Source organism: Rattus norvegicus, chromosome 10 (assembly GCF_021556685.1).
Source record: "Rattus norvegicus strain SHRSP/BbbUtx chromosome 10, alternate assembly SHRSP_T2T, whole genome shotgun sequence".
In the NCBI taxonomy this organism is placed as follows: domain Eukaryota; kingdom Metazoa; phylum Chordata; class Mammalia; order Rodentia; family Muridae; genus Rattus; species Rattus norvegicus.
The window spans coordinates 42,234,157-42,257,929 of NC_141543.1; the positions used below are offsets into that span (position 1 = coordinate 42,234,157).

General features: G+C 43.7%; 1 protein-coding gene across 50 annotated transcripts in view; it reads left to right on the forward strand.

Annotated features, from left to right (window-relative positions):
• The window catches only part of Cdkl3 (cyclin-dependent kinase-like 3), an 85,645-nt gene that overhangs the window by 32,272 nt on the left and 29,600 nt on the right, over positions 1-23,773 (forward strand). For 18 of the 50 annotated variants that reach the window (XR_015630966.1, XR_015630981.1, XR_015630976.1 and 15 more), the window contains 2 exons: positions 425-522; positions 5,072-5,179. Coding sequence is in view for 17 of the 50 variants with exons in the window: in XM_087574030.1 (XP_087430156.1) it covers positions 425-522; positions 5,072-5,134 (161 nt within the window). In the remaining 33 variants the exon portion in view is untranslated. Of the gene's footprint in view, positions 1-424; positions 546-693; positions 2,906-5,071; positions 5,180-14,569; positions 14,891-23,773 lie in introns of those variants that run through there. The other 32 variants (XR_015630953.1, XR_015630954.1, XR_015630952.1 and 29 more) reach the window with 5 other exon arrangements.

Below are 23,773 nucleotides of genomic sequence, written 5' to 3' on the forward strand. Positions count from 1 at the left end.
CTGAGTTTGATCATGAGATTTACACCATAGAAGGAAAGGACTGGCCCCACCCTTAAACAAATGAATAATAAATATATTCAGATAAAATTAAGCAGATATTTATTTTAAAATAAAATTTATTGTTGTGAGCAAAAGTTTTTCCTTTCCTTAGAAAACAGACACCTAATCGAAATGTGATATAATAGCAAGGTATAAAATATAGAATGTACAATTTGAGAGTCCCCTGATGAAAATAGAGACTTGCTCTTGTGAGATCACAAAATAAAATACCATATCTTACAACTCAGTTACTCAGTTCCTTTGAGACTTGAGTTCTAAAGTGGGCTTAATGACTGCTGGGATACACCTACCTGAAGCCCTTGAGAGGAAATTATAATTTCAAGGAAGGGCCAACAAATTATGTTGTTTTTTTTTTCTCCAAAAGTTAAACAGATAAAAGTGCTGAAGAGAGAATCAAAGAAAACGGATTCACCTAAAATACCAACTTTACTTAGTATGGACTCAAATCAAGAAAAACAAGAGGTAAACACTTAATATTCTTTATAGAATGTCGTTTTGTCTTTACTGAGTGTTTAAATTTAGTTACTATTGGAAAGTTTATAAAAATTAAAACTTTTATAATCTTTAAACTTTAGAAACAGGTCTGTTTTTAATCTTACTTTATTTATATGTATTTTTGGCTTTTTGATACAGGGTCTCACTGTGTAGCTCTGGCTGTTCTGGAATTCACAGAGGTCTTTCTCCCTCTGCCTCCCCAATGATGGGATTAAAGGCGTGTAACACCATACCCAGTTATTTATGTTCTTACAACCAACTACTGAAAGCTTCTAAGTGTTAGTTTCTGTAGTAGTAAACAGCCGCCCTCTGTTGACTTTTCAATGATTAGAACATACAGCATCCAGGACAGAGCAGCTGTGGTGTGTTCACCATCCAGTGTGGTTCAGGTGATCCATACCATGGGATGAGTCGTGGCTGACTGCCCTGTGTAGTACCACTGTGTTTGCCTTTGGCTTTTCCCTTCTGTGTTCTTCCAGTTTTCTGTCTGCCACTGTTCCCTAGCTGTTGTCCTGTCTCCAACCCCACCCACCACAGTAATTCTTAGATTTTACTCAGAAATCTTGCTGTCATCAACATCCATTTGAATGCCTTCTCTGAAGGGAAGGAGAGTAAACCAACAGTGAGTCTCAGCATCCAGGTGGCCTTGGATTTCCTAGTGAGGTCATCGTGTGCATAATTTATCAATTTTATTATTCCCATTCATGATAGTTATTCCTGCTTTATTAAAGAAAATTGAGTAAATTAAAATTATGGGAAGGTCGTGTAGCTCAGTTGGCAGTGTGCTGACCCTGCACACACAAGGCTGTAGCTCCAGTAAATCAGGTGTACAGATCTCTAATCGCAGCACTTGAGAAGTAGAGGCAGAAGGATCAGAAGTTAAAGGTCCTCTTCAGTGACTTTGAGGCCATCCTGGGCCATAAGACTTTGTCTCAGAGAAAACGAGAAAACACACACTCACACACTCACACACACACACACACACACACACACACATACACACATACATATATGCATATGTGTGTATGTATAGATTTTCCTGAAATCCTATAAGGTGTCTCCATTTTGATGTTTAGAGCAATAGCCTTGTTTTGACAGTCCCAGTACTACTTGTGTATGTCACAACCTACTTTGCAGAACCAAAGCTGTTATTGAACAGGAAAGCCATTAAGGAACATTATAAGTTCCTTTAGTTCATTATAAGTCACAAGATTCTTTAAGCTTGTGCACTTAAGGGATGTACTCATGTCCGGGAAATCTACGTAGTACACCATTTGCAAATGTGTTGGCTCATTGGGTGAGTTAGGGATCTTGGATCTGCAGAGAGTTGTGATGTGCCACTGTTCATGCTGCTATTCCGTGAAAGGCCCAGGAGCCCAGACCACATATGCACACAGGATAAATGAATCCAAACAGTTCTCTCAGATGTTTACATGGTGTGGAATTTCTGAAAAGGTGTGGAATTTATTATTTCTTAAAAAGAGTAATAGAAACCAATTGTAGTTATTGGAAGCAACCAGGAGCTGTCAGTGTTGCCCAGAACTTATCTGTACTCCATTCAGAAGCTCTAGTGCATAGCTGAGACCGACAGCACTAATCTGAACACATCTTGGTGAGTTAACACCAAAATTAAGAAAATTCCTGAGCTGGTGAGATGATTCAGTACGTAAAGATGCTGTCAGGTTGGAAGACCCGAGGTCTAGTTCTAGAATGACAGAGCAGAAAGAACGAACCAGGCCTCACAAGCTGGCCCTGACCTTAACACGAACATCATTCACACACAAAATAGATCTATGTAAAAATGTCCTTAGTCATGTATGCTTTCACATGCCTTTAATACCAACACTTGAGGGGCAGAGCAGGTGAGTCACTGTGAGTTTGAGAACAGTCTGTTCTACATAGTGAATTCCAGGCCAGCCAGAACTTCATAGTGAGACCCTATCTCAAAATCTGATCTTCTAAATTTTCAGTCTGTGGTTTATTTTTAGTTTGAGAGAGTATAACATACTTTTCAAAACATGAGGAGGACCTAGGAGTGTAGCACCTACTGCTTGCCTGGCATCAGCTTGGTCTCCAGTACACCAAGACAAACAAAACCAGAGGACAGGGAATGACAACTTTCTTGTTCTCCTCTTAGCTTCCATTGCTTGGTTTTTTTTTTTTTATTACTTCATCAGATCCAAGCACTTCCTAGCTGTGTACCCAACTCTTTCAGGGGTCTTTGTTAGCAATACATTGACATATGAAGGTACATACTGAAGGGGCTCTTTGATCAGACAGAACCGTGCATGACTGTGAATGAGCAGCTTGGTCAAGAAAGGAAAGAGCCCACAGGGAGGGGAGGCCAAGGGTAAGTAGCTCTGTCTAATGAGGAGTCCTTTGTCACCAGTCTCCCAGTGCCCTTATGAGCAATCTCTGCAGTAAAATACAGGTATTTTATCTTAGCCTGGTTTCCTTAGCCAGTGACTCACCACTTCCTGTTTGTTTTTAGAACACAAGAAACGCACCAGCCTAAAGAGAGAGGAACCTGCTCAGTGTAGACTAGAAAGTGTGGCAGATGAAAATTCAGGGGATCCTAGAATTGTGTGTGGTTAAAACAACCCTTTGTTTTTGTCAGTGTTAAATGCACAGAAATGCTGACTAGCATCAAAGCCTGAATAGCTGGGTGTGGTCTCCTATTTTTGCTTTCAAATTTCTAATAATGTTCTTGTTTTCTTAATTTGAATGTTAAATTCACAAATGCCTGTTAATAGAAATACGTTTCATATCAAATCATGTAACTTTGTTTAATCATCCAGCATGTTGATTAGTCTTTACTCCTGGATTTGATTTAGAGCTTTATAATTATAAAAGGGAAAGTTACTTAATATGTAACAGAGAGTCCCAGTGTAAATATATAATATAGAGAGTACCAATATAAACATATAAAACAGAGCATCCTAATGTAAGTATAAAATATATATAGTCCCAAGGTGAACATATAATACAGAGAGTCCCAATGTAAGTACATAATACAGAGTCCCAAGGAGAATATGTAATACAGAAACCCAGTTTGAATATATAACACAGGAAGTTCCAGTGAAAATATGTAATCATCCTAATGTAAATATGTAGCACAGAGGGGTCTGGAGAGACGACTCAGTGGTTAAGAGCACTGACTGCTCTTAATTCAATTTCCAGCAACCACATGATAGCTCACAGCCATCTTTAATGGGGTCTGATGTGCCCTCTTCTGGTGTGTCCAATGGCAGCTACAGTGTACACATATGCATAAAATAAAAAAATAACATGATACAGAGTGTCCCAGTGTAAATATGTAACACAGAGTGCCCCAGTGTAAATATGTAATAGAGTGTCCCAGTGTCAATATGTAACACAGAATCCCAGTGTAAATATGTAGCACAGAGTTCCAGTGTAAATATGTAACACAGAGTGTCCCAGTGTAAATATATAACACAGAGTGTCCCAGTGTCAATATGTAATACAGAGTGTCCCAGTGTAAATATGTAACACAGAGTGTCCCAGTGTCAATATGTAATAGAGTGTCCCAGTGTCAATATGTAATACAGAGTGTCCCAGTGTAAATATGTAACACAGAGTCCCAGTGTAAATATGTAACACAGAGTGTCCCAGCGTCAATATGTAACACAGAGTCTTAGTGTAAATATGTAACACAGAGTCCCAGTGTAAATATGTAACACAGAGTGTCCCAGTGTCAATATGTAACACAGAGTGTCCCAGTGTCAATATGTAACACAGAGTGTCCCAGTGTAAATATGTAACACAGAGTGTCCCAGTGTAAATATGTAACACAGAGTGTCCCAGTGTAAATATGTAACACAGAGTGTCCCAGTGTAAATATGTAACACAGAGTGTCCCAGTGTAAATATGTAACACAGAGTGTCCCAGTGTAAATATGTAACACAGAGTGTCCCAGTGTAAATATGTAACACAGAGTGTCCCAGTGTCAATATGTAACACAGAGTGTCCCAGTGTAAATATGTAACACAGAGTGTCCCAGTGTCAATATGTAACACAGAGTGTCCCAGTGTCAATATGTAACACAGAGTGTCCCAGTGTCAATATGTAACAGAGTGTCCCAGTGTAAATATGTAACACAGAGTGTTCCCGTGTCAATATGTAACAGAGTCCCAGTGTCAATGTGTAACACAGAGTGTCCCAGTGTCAAAATGTAACAGAGTGTCCCAGTGTAAATATGTAACACAGAGTCCCAGTGTCAATGTGTTACACAGAGTGTCCCAGTGTCAATATGTAACACAGAGTCCCAATGTCTAGGTGCCCAAGTATTCTGAAAGCAAAGAAGATAAGCATGAGCAGAAGTTGGGTTCCACACCAAACATGCTGGTCAGACATTGGGTCTTGTCTTGTAGTTTGGTTTAAAGGATGGGACTTCGCTTACCATTTAGTAGATCGACTTTAGTGTAACATTAGTACAGTCACGGCTTTGACAGAAGATATTTACATTTCTTATCCCTGGCTTGGTTTTTAATTTTAGGGTGGAGATGGCGATTGTGAGGGGAAGAATTTGAAGAGGAACAGATTTTTTTTTTCCCGATAGTGCTTTGTATTTTAAGTAATCTTAAAAATACAACCTTGACAAGTCCTTCCTTTTTATTTGATATACAATAGACTGTAACGTAGGTCGCTGCTAAGATAGCTGTCCATCCCATCTACATCAGCATCATCTGCTTTTTTGGTTTTGCTAGCAAAATTTTAACCATTTTTCTCTTTCTTCTAAAAACTGTGTTATTTTGATGCTGTGATTTGAAATTATAAAATCACCTTCTCTACCTGCTTCCTTCCTTGCTACAATTACTGAGTGGGTAGTCACATGATGTGCCCTGCTCACAGCGCTCTTAGCCTGCTGAGAGCCCTCATAAGCCAGGGTCTCCTGGAAAGCACTGGCCTCTTCAAGTGGATGCTCGATGAACCTTCATATCTGTTGTCTTAGCAACCACTCGTTGCCATCACATGATGAAAGACATTCTGTTGTCAGCAGTGAAGCATTTATAGTACTTTGATAACACCAGTGATATGATGACAGTGATATGATGTTCCTAGGTTAAATTCCTTGAGTTGCCTGCATTCTCTGACTCCCCTAGGCTAATCGTTCTTTCCATTTAGCCAGAAGAATTTCCTGAAGAAACAATGCACACCTGGAAAAGGTTTTCTTTCTATCCTGGGCTGTTTTCTGTTGCTGAATAATACAGACTGGGTAGTTAGTTAACATAAAAAAACAAAGATTTTTTAGCTCATAGTTCTGGAAGCTAAAAGTCCACTGATACTGGCCAAAATCTGTTCAGTGTCTGGGAGGGCCTTGCTACAGTTGAGCAAGAGGTGGAGGGCACTCCGTGGAGTGGCAGTACATCATGGAGGTGCCATTTCGTGACTTTGTCCATTCTGAATTACCTCCTGAAGGCCCCAGCTGCCTAATGTCATTGACATATTAGTTTGATTAAGCTTTTTTTTTTTAAGATTTATTTATTTTATATATGTTAGTACATTGTTGCTGACTTCAGACATACCAGAAGAGGGCATTGGAGATCCCATTACCAATGGTTGTAATCCACCATGTGGTTGTGGTTGCTGGGAATTGAACTCAGGACTTCTGGAAGAGCAGTCAGTGCCCTTAACTACTGAGCCATTTCTCTAGCCCCAGATTAAGCTTTTTGTAGAGAGAATATCTTGTGTATTGTATGGATGCATCACCTGTCAACTGAAAATCCTATTGCTTATTGCCTAGGCACGAAGTAGGAGATGGGACATCTGGGAGGCAAAAAGAATTCTGGAATAGAGCCAGGTTCAGGGAAGATCTGGCTGGGGAAGATGTGAGGAGACAGAGGCGTGGTGCCTGAGCATAGGTAACCAGCCACGTGGCAGAATGTAGATCAGAATAAATGACTTCTGTTGTTATGATTCTAGTCAGAGAAGAGCCTAGTTATATGGCCAAGGTATTTGTAAATGTACTTTGAATCTGAGCCTTATTTCTGGAAGCACAGGGTTGGGAGGTAGAACCAGGACCGAACTTCTCCAGCTTATAGCACAGTAACTTCTTTTTAACCTGGGGATGCTGAGAAATGATTCGGGATGCACATGTGCTAGGCAAGCTCTTTACCACTGAGCTAAGATTTGGGCCTTTTGTTGTTTTGTATTAAGACTCTTATTATATATAGCCTCAGCTGACCTAGTACTCTCTATTTAGTATCCAGGCTAGCCTAAGTCTTGGAGCAATCCTCCTGCCTCAGTCTCCTGAATGCTCAAAGTATAGGCATGCTCCAAACATGAGCTTTTGAAGGATATATTTAAACCAAAGCACTACCAAAATTCTAAATTGTTTTTTACTCTGTAAAAATTATAAAATTGTCATACTTGATGTTTTACCATACTTTTGTCTAGTTTCCTAGTTACTAAATAAACATGAAAAAGAAAACAAAACAAATTTTTGTCCTTTAAGACAGTTTCTCTGTATAGTCCTGACTGTCCTGAACTCGCTCTGTAGACCAGGATGGCCTCAGACTCAGAGATCCGCCTGCCTCTGCCTCCTGAGTACTTGGATTAAAGGCATGCGCCACTACACCCAGCAAGAAACCACAATTTATTTAATAATATACTGTGCTGTGTGTTTAACATAGGAAAGTCTTTTTTCATATACTACTTTTATTAATTCCCTGAGAATCTCAGACTGTGTTTTGATCCTATTCACTTCTTACTCATTTCTATAACTCCTTCCAGATTCACCTCACTTTCCTACTGCACACACAATTTCATGTCATATAATATGTTTTTTTATTTTTAATAACCTGTCAATTCAATTTGTGCTGCCTATATTCTTCTGGGGATAAGGGCATCCACTGGAGTATTAGCAACCCACAGGGGCCACACCCTTGAAGAAAACTGATTCCTTTTGTCTAGAAGCTTCAGTTGTCCAAAGCTACACAGTTAGGGTTGAGGACTCGTGAGCCCTTCACCCTCATGCTAGAGTAACTGGCTTGACCCTGTGCAAGCAGCCACAGCTGCAGCTCTGACTGGTCTAGAAGACACTGTCTCACTCTGGTCCTGCCTGACTTCTGCTGCTCCTTCAGTCCCTCTGCCCCTTCTCCCATGATGTTCTCTGAGCCTCATGGAAGACCGGATGGTACAGATGTCCCATTTGTAGATGAACAAATACTCCCCTGCCATTTCTTCTCTGCACTTTGACCAGTTGTGAGTTTCTGGATTAACCACCATTCATGGCATAAAGAAACATCTCTCTAGAGTCCCGAGAGCCACACTAATCTATAGGGATGAAGGAATGACTTGAGAGGACAGGTTGATACTATATGTGCACTTAGTAGAAGAATAGGTTTAGCTCTGGGGTGTATGAACTTCAGGTCATGGGTTCTTAGCTAGATTTACAGTACCAGGTATGCCTTTTCCACTTTGCAGACCTTAATTGTAGTCACAAGCAGTTATTTATCCCTACCACAGTCATACTGCCTATGGCCACACTGCATCTCTTGCCGTACCAGTCATTATTGTAGTGCACAGGTCCATAGCTAGGTCAGCCTGCTGATGACTTTCCCCCCTCAGCAGTCTGCACAGCACCTTCCAGGACTATGCTAGCTAGCCAGCTGGGAAGAAACATTCTTGGTAAGTACCAACTTGATTTCTCCAGGACCTGGGACAAAAGTATGTGGTGACTTTAGGAGTGGGGGCTCACCATTAAGTTCTAGTGTGCAACCAAGAGTACTGCATAGCCTGTGTGGTTTTGGGCGTCTTAGAGAAGTTTTGATTCAGAGTCAGGGAGGCAGCATAATTGGTCCAGTGCTCGCCTAACATGTATGAAACCCTGGGTTCAGTCTCTTGTGTTGCATAAACCAGCCATGTGGCACACATGGGGGCCTATGTTAAAAAAAGCACACCTCTCACCCCAAAAAAGCATATGGGGCCAGAAGATGGCTTAGTGACTAAGAGTTCTTGCTATTCTTGTGAAAGAGCTGAGTTTGGTTCCCAGCAGCCCCACAGGCTCATAACTGCCTGTAGTAACAGTTCCTGGAGATCTGACCCTCTCTTCTGGCCTGTGTCATTCAGTACATAGACATAGGAACACATTACACCAGTGTGTAGGAGCATCCAGAGAAGGAAAGCTGCCCAAGTTCAGAACCATACTGTCTGAAGTGCAAATTAAAGACCCCTACAGGGAAATAGGGCCATGTTACTAAAACAGTCCTCAGAAATGTATAGGGAAATAATCGAGTTATCTTAGGTGAATGAGAAACTGCAGTTCAAGATGATTATAAATGAGAAAACATTCTTTATATTTTTTTAAATAAGGGTTGGAGAGATGGCTCAGTGGTCAAGAGAACTGATTGCTCTTCCAGAAGTCCTGAGTTCAATTACCAGCAACCACATGGTGGCTCACAACCATCTATAATAGGATCTGATGCCCTTTTCTGGTATATCTGAAGACAGCCACAGGGGACTCATATAAGTAAAATAAATATATTTTTTTAATTTTAAATAAAATTAATTTTTTAAAAAAACACTACACATAAAAACACATATTAATGCTGGGCTGTGGGAGTTCAAGAAAGCAGCCCTTGGTTAATGGAAGGCAAAGCAGAACACAGAAGAAACTACTCTCTATGTTACAATCTCCAACAACTTTCTTTTCCTGCAGAGGCAGGAAAGCTGATGAACTGTGACCATGGAGACGGGTCTACAACAATTCTTTTTTTCTGACAAAGTAATCCTGAGGTCAGACAACCTAACCAGCAGTGTGCATCTGTGATGGGTAGCACCCAGGCGGCACTGATGAGAAAACTAGTTAGCAAGCTCTTCAGGCTGTGCTGTAGTCAAGTTTAGCTAGTAGATTAGTTTCTACTTTAGAATTGGTAAGAAAGAGTTGTTATAGGTTACTTTTCATTTCTTCTCTCTGTGTGTTGTTGTTGGCATTGTTTTGTTTTTGAGACTCTCATGTATGTACCTGTAGTTTTGATTCCTTATTTTGGACAACCTGGCAAGCTAACATCATTCATCTTTAAAATGTCTTCAATTACAAAAAGAACAAATTATTCCTGTATAGCCTAGATGTCCCAAAACTCCACATTCAGGTTTTCAAGTGTCTAACAGGGCCATTGAAACATGTAAGAGGCCTCTCCACCTCAGTGCATGGATGGCGGGGTCTCAGACCATGTCCTCTCTCCCTCAGTCTTCCCACAATCCCAGGTGACAGCAACTCCATTCTAATTGTTGCTCAGGACAAATGAGTTAATTTCTACTCCTCTCTTATCTCCATCCTTTCAGGTCTGTTTAGAAGCAGCTCCAGGGTGTAACCACTTCACTCTCCTTTGTTTGGTATGACACCCCTTGCTCAGGCTTGGTAGAAATCAGCCTTCAGTTTCTTCCCAGTGCACGACCAGATGCTCCTAAAAGCCCTCGAATGTGTTGCTTTGTCAGCACACGTGGGTTAGGTGATCGCCTCCCCACAGTCTGCCCCTCCCCCTTTGCTCTCACTTGCCGCTTTCCTGTCCTTCCACCCTGACCCAGAGGGTCAGTAGTCCAGTGCCCTTGGTCCTCAGTCTTCCTGCTTACAAACCCCACCCCTAGTGCTGCGCCTGCAGAGTCTCCCCACTGTCCACTCTTCCAGGAAAGCCTGCTGCCCGTCTGTGCTTCGGTATAAGCAGCCCTGCTGCTTCCAACTCCACCCCCACTCCCATATGCTCTACGAGTGAGTTTTGTGCAGCACTCGGCAGTCTGCTGCTCTTTTATGCTGTTTGTCTTGCGTACTGAAATTTACCTTCCTTCCGATGAGCAGGGTCTGCTGCGTTGTTCACTGTTGGACTCCCTGTGCCTAGAGCAGTACTCAGAATACACTCAGGAACAGTCGATTTGTGGTGAGCGAAATGTAAGCACCACATATGCTAAGTCCTCCAGAGAGCACAAGAAGCCAACGGGTTTGACTTGTTGTTTGACACAGGGTCTCACTGTAGCACAGGTTTGTCCTGAAGTCCTGAGCTTGTGAAAACTCTTTTGACTGCCCTTCTTGTGTAGCTTGGACCACAAGCACACGCTACTGAGCCTAGATGCAGTGGGGTAGATTTGTTTCGTTTTCTGCATCCCAGAATATAGATTATATAGGTCCTGTCAGATGGGCTACATATGACTTCCTCACAAAAGTCTCCTCCAGAGGGAGCCCAAGGTCCAGCCCTTTCAGACCTCCTGGTAGGAGGGAGGGCAAGTAGTTGAGTCCCCACCCTTTTGGACTAGGCTGGGTTCTGAAGATGGGTACTGAATCCATCAGTGCTTTTTGCTCAAAATTGCCTAAATGAGGATGTAATAAAAAGTCAAGCTTTGGGATCGGTTCCTCAGGGGAATGATTCCAAATCTTGGGATGTTTCAAACCAAACCCTAGACCAGCTTTCGTGTGGTCCAGGCAGTGCTGACACTTTGGCAGCTCCTTGGGGTAATTTCTAATTATTACATTGAAATGCACTGTATCATGCTAAAATGCCTGTGACAAACAAGATTTATTATGGGGTCACTTGGCCATCAGTGGCCCTCGGGTTGTTTTTTAGTTTGAAAAGCCATTTCACCTTCACTCTTCCTCAAATCCATCTAGAAAGATCAGAACACTCATTGAAACTGTTAGATCTATATAAGTCTGCAGATCCTTTCATTGAAAAATTGTATTGAGCAAACACTCCTCTTTTAGTAAAAGCCATAGGGTGAAACCATCAGAGTCCAGATGAGCATCAGAGTGACTGTGTGAAAAGGCAGTAGTCAGTGGTCAGCACCTTACCATTGCTTTTTCTCCCTTTAAGATCGATTGACTGATGGAGTTCTACCTGCATGCCAGAAGAGGGCACCAAATCTCAGTATAGATGGTTGTGAGCCACCATGTGGTTGCTGGGAATTGAACTCAGGACCTCTGGAAGAGCAGTCAGTGCTCTTAACCTTTGAGCCATCTCTCCAGCCTCACCTTTACAATCTCTTTAAATTTTAAGTGTATGATTGTTTGGCCTCATGTATGTCTGTGTGCCACATGTTTGCCTGGTGCCCACAAAAGCTACAAGAGGACATCTGATCCCCTAAATCTGTAATTACAGGTGGTAATGAGCCACCTTATGGGTGCTGTGAATTGAGCCCAGGTTCTTTGGAAGAGCAGCCAAACTGCTGAGTCATCTCTCAACCCTCTTTACCATTTTTTTTTTTCGTAGCTGGGGACCGAACCCACTCTTTACCATTTCTTAACTGGGTAACTGTGTGTGTGTGTGTGTGCATTGTTATGTTGCCTCAGGTTTTCCAGTTGGAAAATGAGACAATAACTTACATACACAAAGTATACTTGATCTTAGCCAAAAGGCCGAGAAGCGATTTACATACACAAAGTAAATTAACATTAAAGAGAATAGTTTTTTTCCTGAGAGACATTAAGTTGTTTTAGTGTATATGAGTGTTTTGCCTGCATGTATGTGTGTGCACCATGTGCTGGCCTCATGCACAAGCCAGAGAGGGCATCAGATTCCCTGGAACTGGAGTTTCAGACAGTTGTGAGCTGTCAAATAAATGCTAGAAACAGAGACTGGGTCCTCTGGAAGAACGGCAAGTGCTTATCTTAACCACTGAACTCCCATGTTTTGGCACTATTGTGAGGGTTCCTGAAACCAGACCTAACAGACACAAGACATAGTAGCTTTGTCCTGATCAAGCAGTTACTTGTAGAATTCCTCTCGGGAAGGCAAGCTGTGCTCTTTGTTTGGTTTTGCTCGGTAAGTTGTCAGAGCACATTGTGACATCTTTACTTTGGGAATAAATTCAGCATGGATGTGCCCTCTGCTCTGTGGCATGTTGTCTGAGGAGTTCCATTTGTTTAGACATGAAGCTGGGACAGGCAGTAACAACCCAGCGTCTGCTCTGTGTGTACATGATGTTTCTCTAGAATAAGAGACTCTGTGTTCAGAGGGTGTTTGTGTGTTTGCTTCTTATGTAATGTAACCCAGGCTGACTTCAGTTTTGTTGTGTAGTCCAGGCTGGCCCCAACTCACAATCCTCCTCCCTCACCTTCCCATGTATTTGAGAGCACAAGTCTGAGCTACCATGCCCATATGAATTTAGAATTTAAAAAGATATGGCTGGAGAGATAACCTAGAGGTTCAGAGCACTGACTGCTCTTCCAGAGGTCCTGAGTTCAATTCCCAGTGACCACATGGTGGCTCACAACCGTCTGTAAATCCAATTTCAGGGGATCCAACACTTTTCTCCTGCCAATTGCCAGCACCAGGCATGCAAGTGGTGCAGGGGTAAAACACCCATATTCATAAATAATACAATAATCCTAAGGATAAGCATGCATGTCTCCTCCTGTCCTTGGAAAGTCCTTCAGTGTGTAGGCACAGTGGCCCTCTAGTGGCCTCCTCCCACAGGCAACATCAGTGCTGCAGTTGGTGGCCGTCCTGACCACAGGCCATAGGTTTTGTTTTCTTTTTTCCCCCAGATTTACATTGTTTTGGGTCTTTTCTTCAGAATTTTTGCACATTCACGGAGTTCATTGTTAATTTTCTTGTCTCTGCTTGTCTTACAGGGTCTTACCCTGGCTGGCCTGGGTCTCTCTTTATAGACTAAGGTGCCCCAGAACTCAGAATCCACCTGCCTATGCCTGGAGAGTACTGGGACTAAAGGTGTGCGCCACCACTCTGCTCATGGAGTTCTTAAAGACATGGCTATGGTGTGTTGGTTGCCACTTATTGTAGGCATCTCCAGGCTTCACAGAGGCTGACACTTATTAAAATGAGAGCTCTTTCTTGAGCAGACTTTCAAATGCAGAATCACTAGGCTACCACTGTTACCCTGGGAGAAATATGAGCCAGGGATGGTCACACCGTTTCTCAGCAGGTAGCATCTGCTGACAGGATTGCTGCCACTCGAGTCTCTGGCCACCAACCACAAGCATGCTATGCATTGCAACTGAATCAATAACTAGGTGCCTGGGTTCTGAAATCTGTGGTGTAACACTCATAGGATGAGGCAGAGTCAGAAACAGAAAGGTGGCAACTGGTGGCTCATGAGTTTGACTGTGTGGAACTTACTTCCTTTCAAAAGGAAGCAGAGGATGTAGCGGAGAGGAGAGGGCATGCCCTACTGCATTGATGCCTTGAAGAGTAGAATGAAATCTGACCCGTTTACCAACTAGGTATGGCTCCCATTTCAGCAGTCATGAAAGCCAGCTTGGCTGGGCTTCACCTATCTCCCTAATCACTCAGCTCTGTGGCTTTCTTCCAGTCTTTTCCCCTTGACCTTTGTGTCTCATTTGTCATCATGAATCACCATCCCTTTCTGGAACTACTCTCATCTTTTTCTGTCACATGCCCTCATTCTCTTCTCACCTCCAAATGCTTCTCTGCTCTTCTGATAATTTATCTCCCCACTTGCTTCCCTGTCAGCATTTTCTGGAACACTAGGTTTCAGTTCTTTGTTCTTCCTGTCTCCATGTGAGGAGCTTAGCTTGGTCACCACTTCCCAGGTCCCGAGAGCAGCCTTGTAGTTCTCCCTCCCACTTCATCCAAAGCCTGAGCCTCTTTCTTATGTTTGCTAATATGTCCATTTCACTGTCTGGAGGTCCCACAGACAAGTCTAGGCAGGGCTGCTTTATCCTAGACCATGTTTTCCCTCCAGCTTTTCCTGTTTTTGAAAGTGGAACTGATATGGATTCCTTGAATGTAACTAAGGGACCTGTCTCAGCTCTTAGTCACCTTAACCAGGAAGCTTGGATGCTGGACCATCGATGGTCACCAAAGCTGTCCCCCATTACTGGCTTCTCGGTGTTTTGTTGTACCTAAGAATAGTAAGAAAAGCAAACAAGTGAACAGAGTGAACATAGATTTATTAAGGAAAATGAGACTGACGACTGGGAATGGACCTGCGGGGTGGTATTCTGTTGTGTGGCAGGACCTGGGTGAAGACTTAGGTAATCTTTCTTGAGACTGATTATTTTTGCTGGTCATTTGTGTCATAGGTACAGCTGTGCGGAGTCTGCCCCTCTGCGAGCTCCCTCCAGCCAGCCAGCGAGGTGATCATTTGCTGCTTGTGCAGTCAGGGGAATGGTTGTGAGAGGCAATCATTTTGTTTGTTCATTTTCCCCAAGCTACTTGACTGCAGTGGACCCTGCCCTTTGAAGATGTCTCTTGTCTCAGTTCCATGATTCTCCCTGGCTTGAAACTTGGCACCAACTTGATACTTTTCAGTCTCCAAGTGTCTGATAGCCATTTCAGCAGCAGGCCTACTTAATTTATTCTTGCTGTAACATTCTGGTTCCAGAAAATTATATTAGTTTTTCCTAGTCATCTCTTTTTTCCTCCAGATTCTCACTTTTATTTTTTTTTAACTGTTTCACGTCCTGTTTTGTGATACAAGTTACCTCTTAATTTGTTTGTTCTCAACTAGCCTCAAATTGCCTTCTGTTAAATGTTGTTTATGTGTGATAAAGGTCTGCATTATTATGCTCAGTTGTGGTATCAGTCAGTGGTCCCCAGACAAGCAGAACAAACGGGATAGGATGTTCTAAGAGTAGGCTCCTTAGCTTCGCTCTCATCGGCAGAAGCTGAGCTGCACAGAGGCCATCTGCACACTGGAAAACCAGGGAACATTGGTGGCTCTAGGAAGCTGGAAACCTCAGCACAAGAGACATATGTGCCATAGTCTGAGGCCAAATGCCTGGACGTCCCAAGGAGCTGCTGGTGCACATCTGTACTTAGAGGCTGAAGCACCAAACATTCATAGGAAACAGAAGTGGCAAAACCCACCTCCACTCAGGAAGGATCAAGCATGCAATTGCCAGCTTCCCACTTCTCCTTTTTGCTTTGTCGGTCTCCTGCCTATTGGATATCACCTGAGTTAATGGTTGGTCTTCTCTAGAAAGAAGCTCACTCCATCAAGTCAGCTTGACAGCCATACTAGTCATCAACATTCCCCAAAGAGAGGATATAGAAAATGAACACAAAAACAGTGACAAATAACTTCAATATGTCAGTAATTTAAAAAAATTCCCTAGAGTTGACAGGTTGTTTAAGCAGATAAAGGCACTTACAACCTGAGTTTGATTCCTGGGAGCCCTCTGGTCAGCCATCTACTGACCTTCACATACATATGGGATATACGTATGTGCGCATGCACACACATGGGCACACACACACACACACACATCACACATACATGCACACACACAATCACAAAATAATAAGATAGATAAATGGGATAAGAATTTTATAATTAGCTAAGGTATAAATATAAAATGTAAGGAAGTGAGAACTGCTGCCACAATTCATAAAATATTAGAACACAAAATAAACATTTGTTTAAAAAGATACAGGGCGGGGTTGGGGATTAGGTCAGTGGTAGAGCGCTCGCCTAGCAAGCGCAAGGCCCTGGGTTCAATGGTCCTCAGCTCCGGGGGAAAAAAAAAAGATACAGGGCAAATACTGAAGAAAGTAGGTTTTTTGTAGCTATATAAAATCAGGGGAAAAAAATGAGGCCATAAAATAGGTAAGGGGACTTGCTGCCAAGCCTGCTCAGCTGACTAGGAATGGATGGTGGGAAGAGAACAGGCTTCTGCCGTCTGTCCTCTGACCCCACATTACCACAGACACATGCACACGTGCACACTGAATGAAACAGCATACATAAAAGGGGGCCTATAGGATTAATTTAAATGCTAAAAAGTTTTATGCCAACAATCTGAAGATCTAGTCAGATCCACAGTGTGTATCAGGTCCTAGTTGTATGTTCAACACCCCCCAAAAGGTCTTGTATCTAATAGCATACTTTCAAAACGTGTAAAAGACAAGTTTAGTGAGCCCAAGGAGAACTTGAGAAGTCTATTGTTGCAGTAAGAGATTCTTTTTTGGTTGGTTGATTGATTGTTGGCTGTTGGGTTTTTAAGGGGTCTCCATAGCTCTGGCTCAACTGGACCTCATTATGTAGCCCAAGCTGACTTCAAACTCAGGAGCTCTGCCTCTGCCCCTCTACCCCATTCCTCTGCCCCTCTACCCCATTCCTCTGCCCTCTGCCCCTCTACCCCATTCCTCTTCCCTCTGCCCCTCTGCTCCCTGTCCCTCTGCCCCTCTGTCCCTTTGCCCCTCTGCCTCTGCCAGAGCAAACAAGTCGAAATGAAACAACAAACAAAAAAGCCATGTATAGCAAACAAAACATGGCTATGGATTTGAGCAATGCAGTGCTTAATTTTGCTGTAATAGACATGTAGGAAAGTATTCTATCCAGAAACAAAAATAACTCATACATATGAAAATTTAAATATATTTTCTAAATGTGCCAAGAAGTAAATAATGAAAATCAGAAACAAAAAGGGACATTAACGAAAGGAGAACCTCAACACAAACCAGGAGACTAATGCTCCAGGTTAGAACTCAGTGGTTTAAAACAGAATTAACAAGCAGCTGGGCAAAACACAAGACATTCTTTAAAAGTAAGCATGGCATGGTGGCTGGTGCATACTTACCCTCAGTACCTGGGGGGCAGAGGCAGCAGCATCTGAAAGTCAAGGTTGTCCTCATTGCTATATATAGTATGTTTATGGTCACCATGGGATATGCAAGACTCTGCCTCAGACCAGAACCCAAACAAAGAGCTGACAGTGAACAGTAGTGAGAGGGGATTATTACAGGGGCGTGTATGATGAGTCACGTTCCCCAGTCCTCAGGAATATATACTAATCTTGATATCACACAACTTGAGAGAGGGATGCTGCTGGGGTACAGACAGACTGATGGCATGGCTTAGGCTTCTTAGACTAATGGCATCACCCTCCGTTTCCCTTTCAAGTTGGTTCCTAGTGTAAATGTAAGTAGGACTGCACAGGAATTCGCCCAGACTAACAGACAGACAGTCTAAGACATACACCTGTGACCCTAAGTGGGAAGATAAACAGAAACGCAGCAGGTGAACACGCAGTGAGACTGCAGAGCAAGCGTAACGCCTGAGAGAACCGAAGAAGCAAGAGAGCAAACGGACAACACCCTGTGGCGCTGACAAGCAGAAGCTGCAAAGCCAGACAGCAGAGACAGGCACAAAGTGCAGAGGAGAGAGCTGCCGGTGGAGAGCTTCTATCCAGTGAGGGTTACTTAGAGATGAGGGGAAGGTAACAAAAGCAGAGAGAATATGCTACCAGCAGTCTGACCCTAAGGAAAGCTTCAGGGAGTTCTTTTAATTTTTTTCATTTTGTTAATGTTTTTTTTCTTTACTTAAAAAAGAAAATTAAACCAGGTGATTGTGGAGCACACCTTTGATCCCAGCACTCAGGAGGCAGAGGCAGGCAGATCTCTGAATCTGAGGTCAGCCTTGTCTACAGAGGAAGTTCTAAGACAGCGTGGGCTACACAGAGAAACCCTGTCTCAAAAAACAAAACAAAAAAAGGGTCAGTTGTGTTTATGTATGTCCATGTGAATATATGCCACATGCTAGGGGTGCCCATGGAGGCTAGAAGAAGGTCCCCTGGAGCTGGAGTTAGGTGGCTGAGTTTCCCAGTGTGGCTTCCGTAAGAGCAGCAAATGTTCTCAGTCACTGAGTCGTCTCTCCAGCCCCCTAATTTTACGTGTGTGTGTGTGTGTGTGTGTGTGTGTGTGTGTGTGTGTGTGTGTGTGTGTGTGCGCGCGCGCGCGCGTGCGTTCTACAGTGCTGCTTTGTCAGAGGGACAACTGCAGAAGTTGACTCCTATTCAGTGGAGTTTGTGGGTCAGACATATGCTGCCTCCTGAGCCTTATTGCCCGTCCCTTAAAGGGAAATTGAAAATTCAGGGAAGAATTAAGAACAAATGGGGAAATTGTGGGTAAATATTACATATGAATAAGAGGGTTATGAGGGTTTTAACTGTGTGTGGAGAGCTGGGGTGTACCTGGGTGGTAGAATGTGTGCCTGGCATACATGACTCCTAGATCCAGTCTCTAGCATGCAAGAATATGGCAGTAAAAGAACAGAATTATGTGCCTGACCACAGGAAAAATAGGTAAATACAGCTAATATGCTCTGAGCTTCCAGAGTGAACATATTTTATTTATACGAAATGTTGACAAATCAAAGATAACAGGAATGAGCACAGCTGAATTAGTAATTACAATACTCCAAGTAAATACTAGGATAGTAAATTGTCATGACAGAAAAAAATGGTTGACCCCCTATGCCACGATCAAAAAAGTCTTCCATATAAAGCACTGGAATGTTGAAAATCTAAAAATGGAGGAAATCGAATATCCAACATGAACCAGAAGAAAGCTGACAGTAGATCTTAGGGCAATGATGAGGAAGACAGCAGGGATGTTTTATCACCACCAAGAGGGTCAAAAGAATACATCGATTTAAATCGTAAATTAGTGCTTGCTGAATAGCATGATTTCAGAACACAGAATGCAGAAATAGAACTGGAAGGTGACAGAGCAGTCTACAGGAAACACACTTCTCCTGGTAGCTCATAAAACAAGTGAATGTGAATCAGAAACAACACGCAATGCTGAAATAGCAGCTGGTGGATGAGACCCGATACAACAGAGCACTGTCTAAGCAAGATTAGAACATCACCACTTTTAACTGTAGGTGGTGAGTTTATCAAAAATTGCTTTATGACAATAAACTTCATCAAAGTTTCAAAACATTCAGAAAATTTCCTCTGGCTGCATTAGGATTAAGGTAGAAATTAATAACAAGCTATAAAAATAGTTTAACCAGTACACTGATAAATAATCCACGTGTTCAAAGAATAGAAATTAGGAAGTGCTTGCAACTCAGTGAAGACAGGATGAGCAGACGCACTTCGGGATTTCTTGGAACATTTGTCTGCCATGCTCAAGTGTACCTCCTGGCAGGCAGGGAACTGGGTGGGAGAAGGCTCAGGATCCGAGATCCTTTTCAAAGGTACCTCCCCTCCCCCCCAGTGAGTTAATTTCCTCCCATCAGGCTCTACCTAGTGGGAATGCACAACCACACACCTCCAGCACAACAGGCAAGACCAAGCCTTTAAGCACTCAGGTCTCCAGGGGCACTTACAGAATCCACAGCATTCAGGGACCTAAATTTGTACTTTAAGAAGCCAGTCCAAAACAGTGAACTCCCAAAACACTGAATGGCGAGAACAAGCTAAAAGTATTCTTAAATTAAGAAAACACATTTTCTTGAGAACAGTAAGCTTTGTTTCTGCTATGAGGGAGCAACTACATGACACTTGGTAACTGAGGAACAAGCCATCTGGAATCTCAGGCACTGAGTGGAGAGCCAGCCTCAGGAACAGAGATGAGCATTCTAGCCACAGAGGGCTTCTGCCTAGAGGTAGCTGCTGAACCACACCAGTGAATTGAGACAGAGCATTCACAAAGGGAGAGCGCTCCAGGGATACCGAGGCAGGCTTGTTCTTGGGAGCACTGCGGGATCTTGGCCGGACTCGTCCTCATCAGCATTGCCAGCCTTCTTAAAACTGCCCACAGTCCAGGTCTTTGCCCTTTCACTTTTCCTTCCCTAACAAAGGCAGATGTGTTTTGTAATGCGTTGCCTCTACCTGGCCTCCCAGCCCCCTTCCCAATTTTTCTTACAGCTTTCTGTTTCCCACAGATTTCCTTGGCAAATCTCCAGAATTGCAGGTTCTCTCCTCCAATCTGTTTATCAGACTATGGAGGCCAATACAATAGTGCCAAGACAAATAAATGTTAAGCTTGGGTCTAAGATTGGCTGGCACACCTTGGGTTGGGCAGAATGGACATCATTCTCATTGTCACATGAGCCATAAATAGATCCTGGCACAAACTGGAGCTTAACAACTAAGTATTTCATAGATGACGACTGAAGGGTGTTGTGTTAGGAATTCTGTGCTGGGTGTGATGAGGAGGCCTGTGAAAGACTGAGCGAGCAAAGAGAGAAGACCCACAGAGACAGAGCTGAGCGTCACTGAGTTGTGCTGACCCTTGCCAAGGGGCAAGACACTTAAAGCTCTTCTGAGGATTTATTTTTGTGGGTCTGTGCATGCAGGTATCACTGGAGGCCAGAAGAGGGTGTCAGACCCCCTCAATCTGGAGTTATAGTTGGTTTCAAGCCACCCAGCATGGGTGCTGGGAACTGAACTCTGTGTCCCTACAAAGAGTAGCAGGCTTCCTTAAGTGTCAAGTCATCTCTCCACTGCCAAACTCAAAGGCGTTGAGGCTAGATGGCAAAGCCAGTGGCCTCAGGGTCTTACGGAATCTTAGAAGAGCAGACTCAGCCGTGCAGTGGAGAAGTGGGGAGTTGTAACTGTTAGAGTTGTAGAACTTCAGAGCTCTGAATTCCCAGCACACCAGAGGAGGGAAAGCCCAGAACTCAGAAACACAGAATGAGAACATCCGGTGGATGTGTGCAAGGATGCTGGTGCAGCAGTTTTTGATTCCTGGGGCTTTTGAAGGGGCTCAGTTTCCTTTGCTTTAGTAGTCGCTCTGACTTCTTACTGCTCTGCTCTGCTATGTCAAGGACTTAGGTTGAATCCAAGTGTAGCTTCATTGAAAACATCCTGGGCCTGATGAGGAAAAAGAGACAACAAAAGAATCCAGGGAAGTAGCTTTCATGTGGCAGGAGCCAGGGAAGAAAGAACCCTTAGAATTAGTTTTTTAGGGTGTTTAGTAAGAGATGAGAATGCACCCCTAGATCATGATAATTAGTTGATTTTTAACACATTTTCTCAGGATGTAGATAAGGGAGATTTGCCTCTGAGATGGCTCTAAGAAACTTGGAAAAGGATCTCAACACTCGGGGAAAGGAAAGGGTAGGACCTGTGCTGCATTTATAACAGCAGAGGATGGCATAAAGAGTCTGAGCAGACATGCTAGAATAAATGCCCAGAGAGCTGTGCTCCACATGAGACTACAGAAGACAGCACCATGGCCACTAAGGAAGCACTGCTGAACAGTAGTGTAGGCTTTGAAAACCATGGCATCACACACTGATGCTTTCCCAGAGAAGAGCCAAGTCGTGCACGTCAGCCTCCTCCGTCCTGGGGGAGCTCCAGATTTCGTACTCATGCTGATAGTATAGAGCCTGTGTGTAGCTGTGTCTACTGCGTGTGAATTCTTGTCTGGGGTTATAATTACTCCTTAGATGTGGAATCACACACCGCACAACACTGGACCTCTACACAGTGAAGGAGATGGGGAGTGGCTCTTGATCATGGGATCTACTGGTACTGTGACACAGAGTCCCATTCTAAGGCATCCAGCCTTGTGGGATGCTGGGCCAGCCTCAGAGGAAATGCAAAGAATGATGGGCTTCTGTGGGCTGTACACTAAGTCAGAGACCTTTTAGGGTATTTATTCAACAGACAAGGTACTTGAGTCTGAAAGTCAAGGCGTGGAACCAGAAGTAGTTCCAATGACCATCGCTCCTAACATAGGGGCTCACACCCCACTTAGAGTGTATTGTGTTCCTATTCCTATAATCCTGAGCTTTGGAGACATGGAATTCCTCATCTCAAAAACAGGCATGCTCCTGTCAAGTTGTAGCAAGAGTCCCAGTTAAAAGTTACAACTGCCAAGGCATTTCCTGTGTCCAGAGACTAGCAGACAGGAAGGAAGCCACCATTCTGACAGAATAAGGTCAGGCTGCTGTGGTCAGCAGGACAGGGCAGGACTACTGTGTACCTTTAATTTTTTTCAAAGTCTACTTTTAATGATGGTTCTTAAACGCTTTAACTTCCCTTTTTAGCCCACCACCCCCAGAGGTAGTGGGAAAGAAAGGATACGGGGGTTGGGTTGGGGAGTGGACCTGTTTAAAGGTTCTTTTGGAGCAGCTCCTGTCTGTGTTGTCTGGAAATTGGCAGTGTAGTTCTTCACAGGTCAGCAGTAGCAGCTCCATCAGGGTTACATCAGCACCAGGACCGTAGAGTCCGAATTGCACATTCGGATTGACATTGGCGGCACTGCCTAGCAGGGACAGCCAGGCCTCAGTATGAGTCAGCAGCAGGAGGGACCAGGAGGGATGCCTTCCCTTAGTGAAGCGAAGATCAGCAAAGGCTTGAGACCCACAACGTTCCACAGCCCAGCTATAAGCAAGCCCAGCTCAGCCTCCATCACTGTCCATCGAGTTCTGCTTATACCCTCCAAATGTCACGTGTCCTCCTCGGGTCTTGCCTCAGCACGTGTCTCACTTGCTTCAGGAACGTGCGTCTGTCTCGACTGACACCACTCTGCCAATCAGCCCAAGTCCACAGAAGCAACACAAAAGGCTGCGGCACACCAAGAAGTTTTTTGGTGCGTTTCTCTCTATGGAGTCCCAACAAATGCAGCTCAACTAAGCAACGAAAGGCGAACCAATACATGTGTCCTTAGCAAAGAATTCATCACGTGTCCTTTTACATTCTTGCTTTACCAGAAGATCCTTTTCACCTGTGTCTGCTTCAGCAAAACATCCCTTCATGAGTCTGCCTTAGTCTTTCAACTGTATCCACTTAGGAAAACACTCCTTCACGTGTTTGCCCCAGCAAAACACTATCCAACGAAACTGACTCTCCAATGAGCCCTTACGTTTGCACTTCATTCCTGTGTGAAGAGGACAGAGTGGTGTGTATGCTCAACAGAAAGTAGCCGTGTCAGTGTCTCTTGCTGTTACCTCACACTTCCATTAATTCTGAATGGACACATGAGGCAGCCTCCAACTGGGAAGATATGCTTGCCAAGAGGGTCAGACGCCTTCGAAATAGAGGTTTCTGCACTATCATCCTTGCCCTGAGATCTTGTAAAGGCACAGCTGAGTTAGTGCAGTGGGCCATGGTTCAGCTGGTGTATGAGCTGCTGGCCGAGATCAGCTGACTCTCCCCGGAGTTCTCCCCAGGAAGAAAGTAGTGGGAACTGTGGAAATGCCCCTCTCCAAATTGGGAGTAGATGTATTTTGATGGCTATTTGGGGGCCTCCAAAATGAACCTCTGAGTTTGGGGGGAAAGTTGTTTTCTGGTAGCTTCACTGCTGCATTCAGTACTACATTTTCATGGAGGCCACACTTCCTGCGTTCATCTCTGACGGGCTCTTCGGGGACCAGAAGGTTCTCCTGCTCCGGAGAACACAGGATGCTCTTGCTTTCTTTCCCCTTTCACACAGGTGGGATCCGCATTGCAGCCAGCCTTGCAGCTGCCGCTGGCTCCATTCTCACTGTCTTACTGCAGTTCCTTGGACAGATGTCATCTGTGGCAAGTCTCCTTCTTGCCATA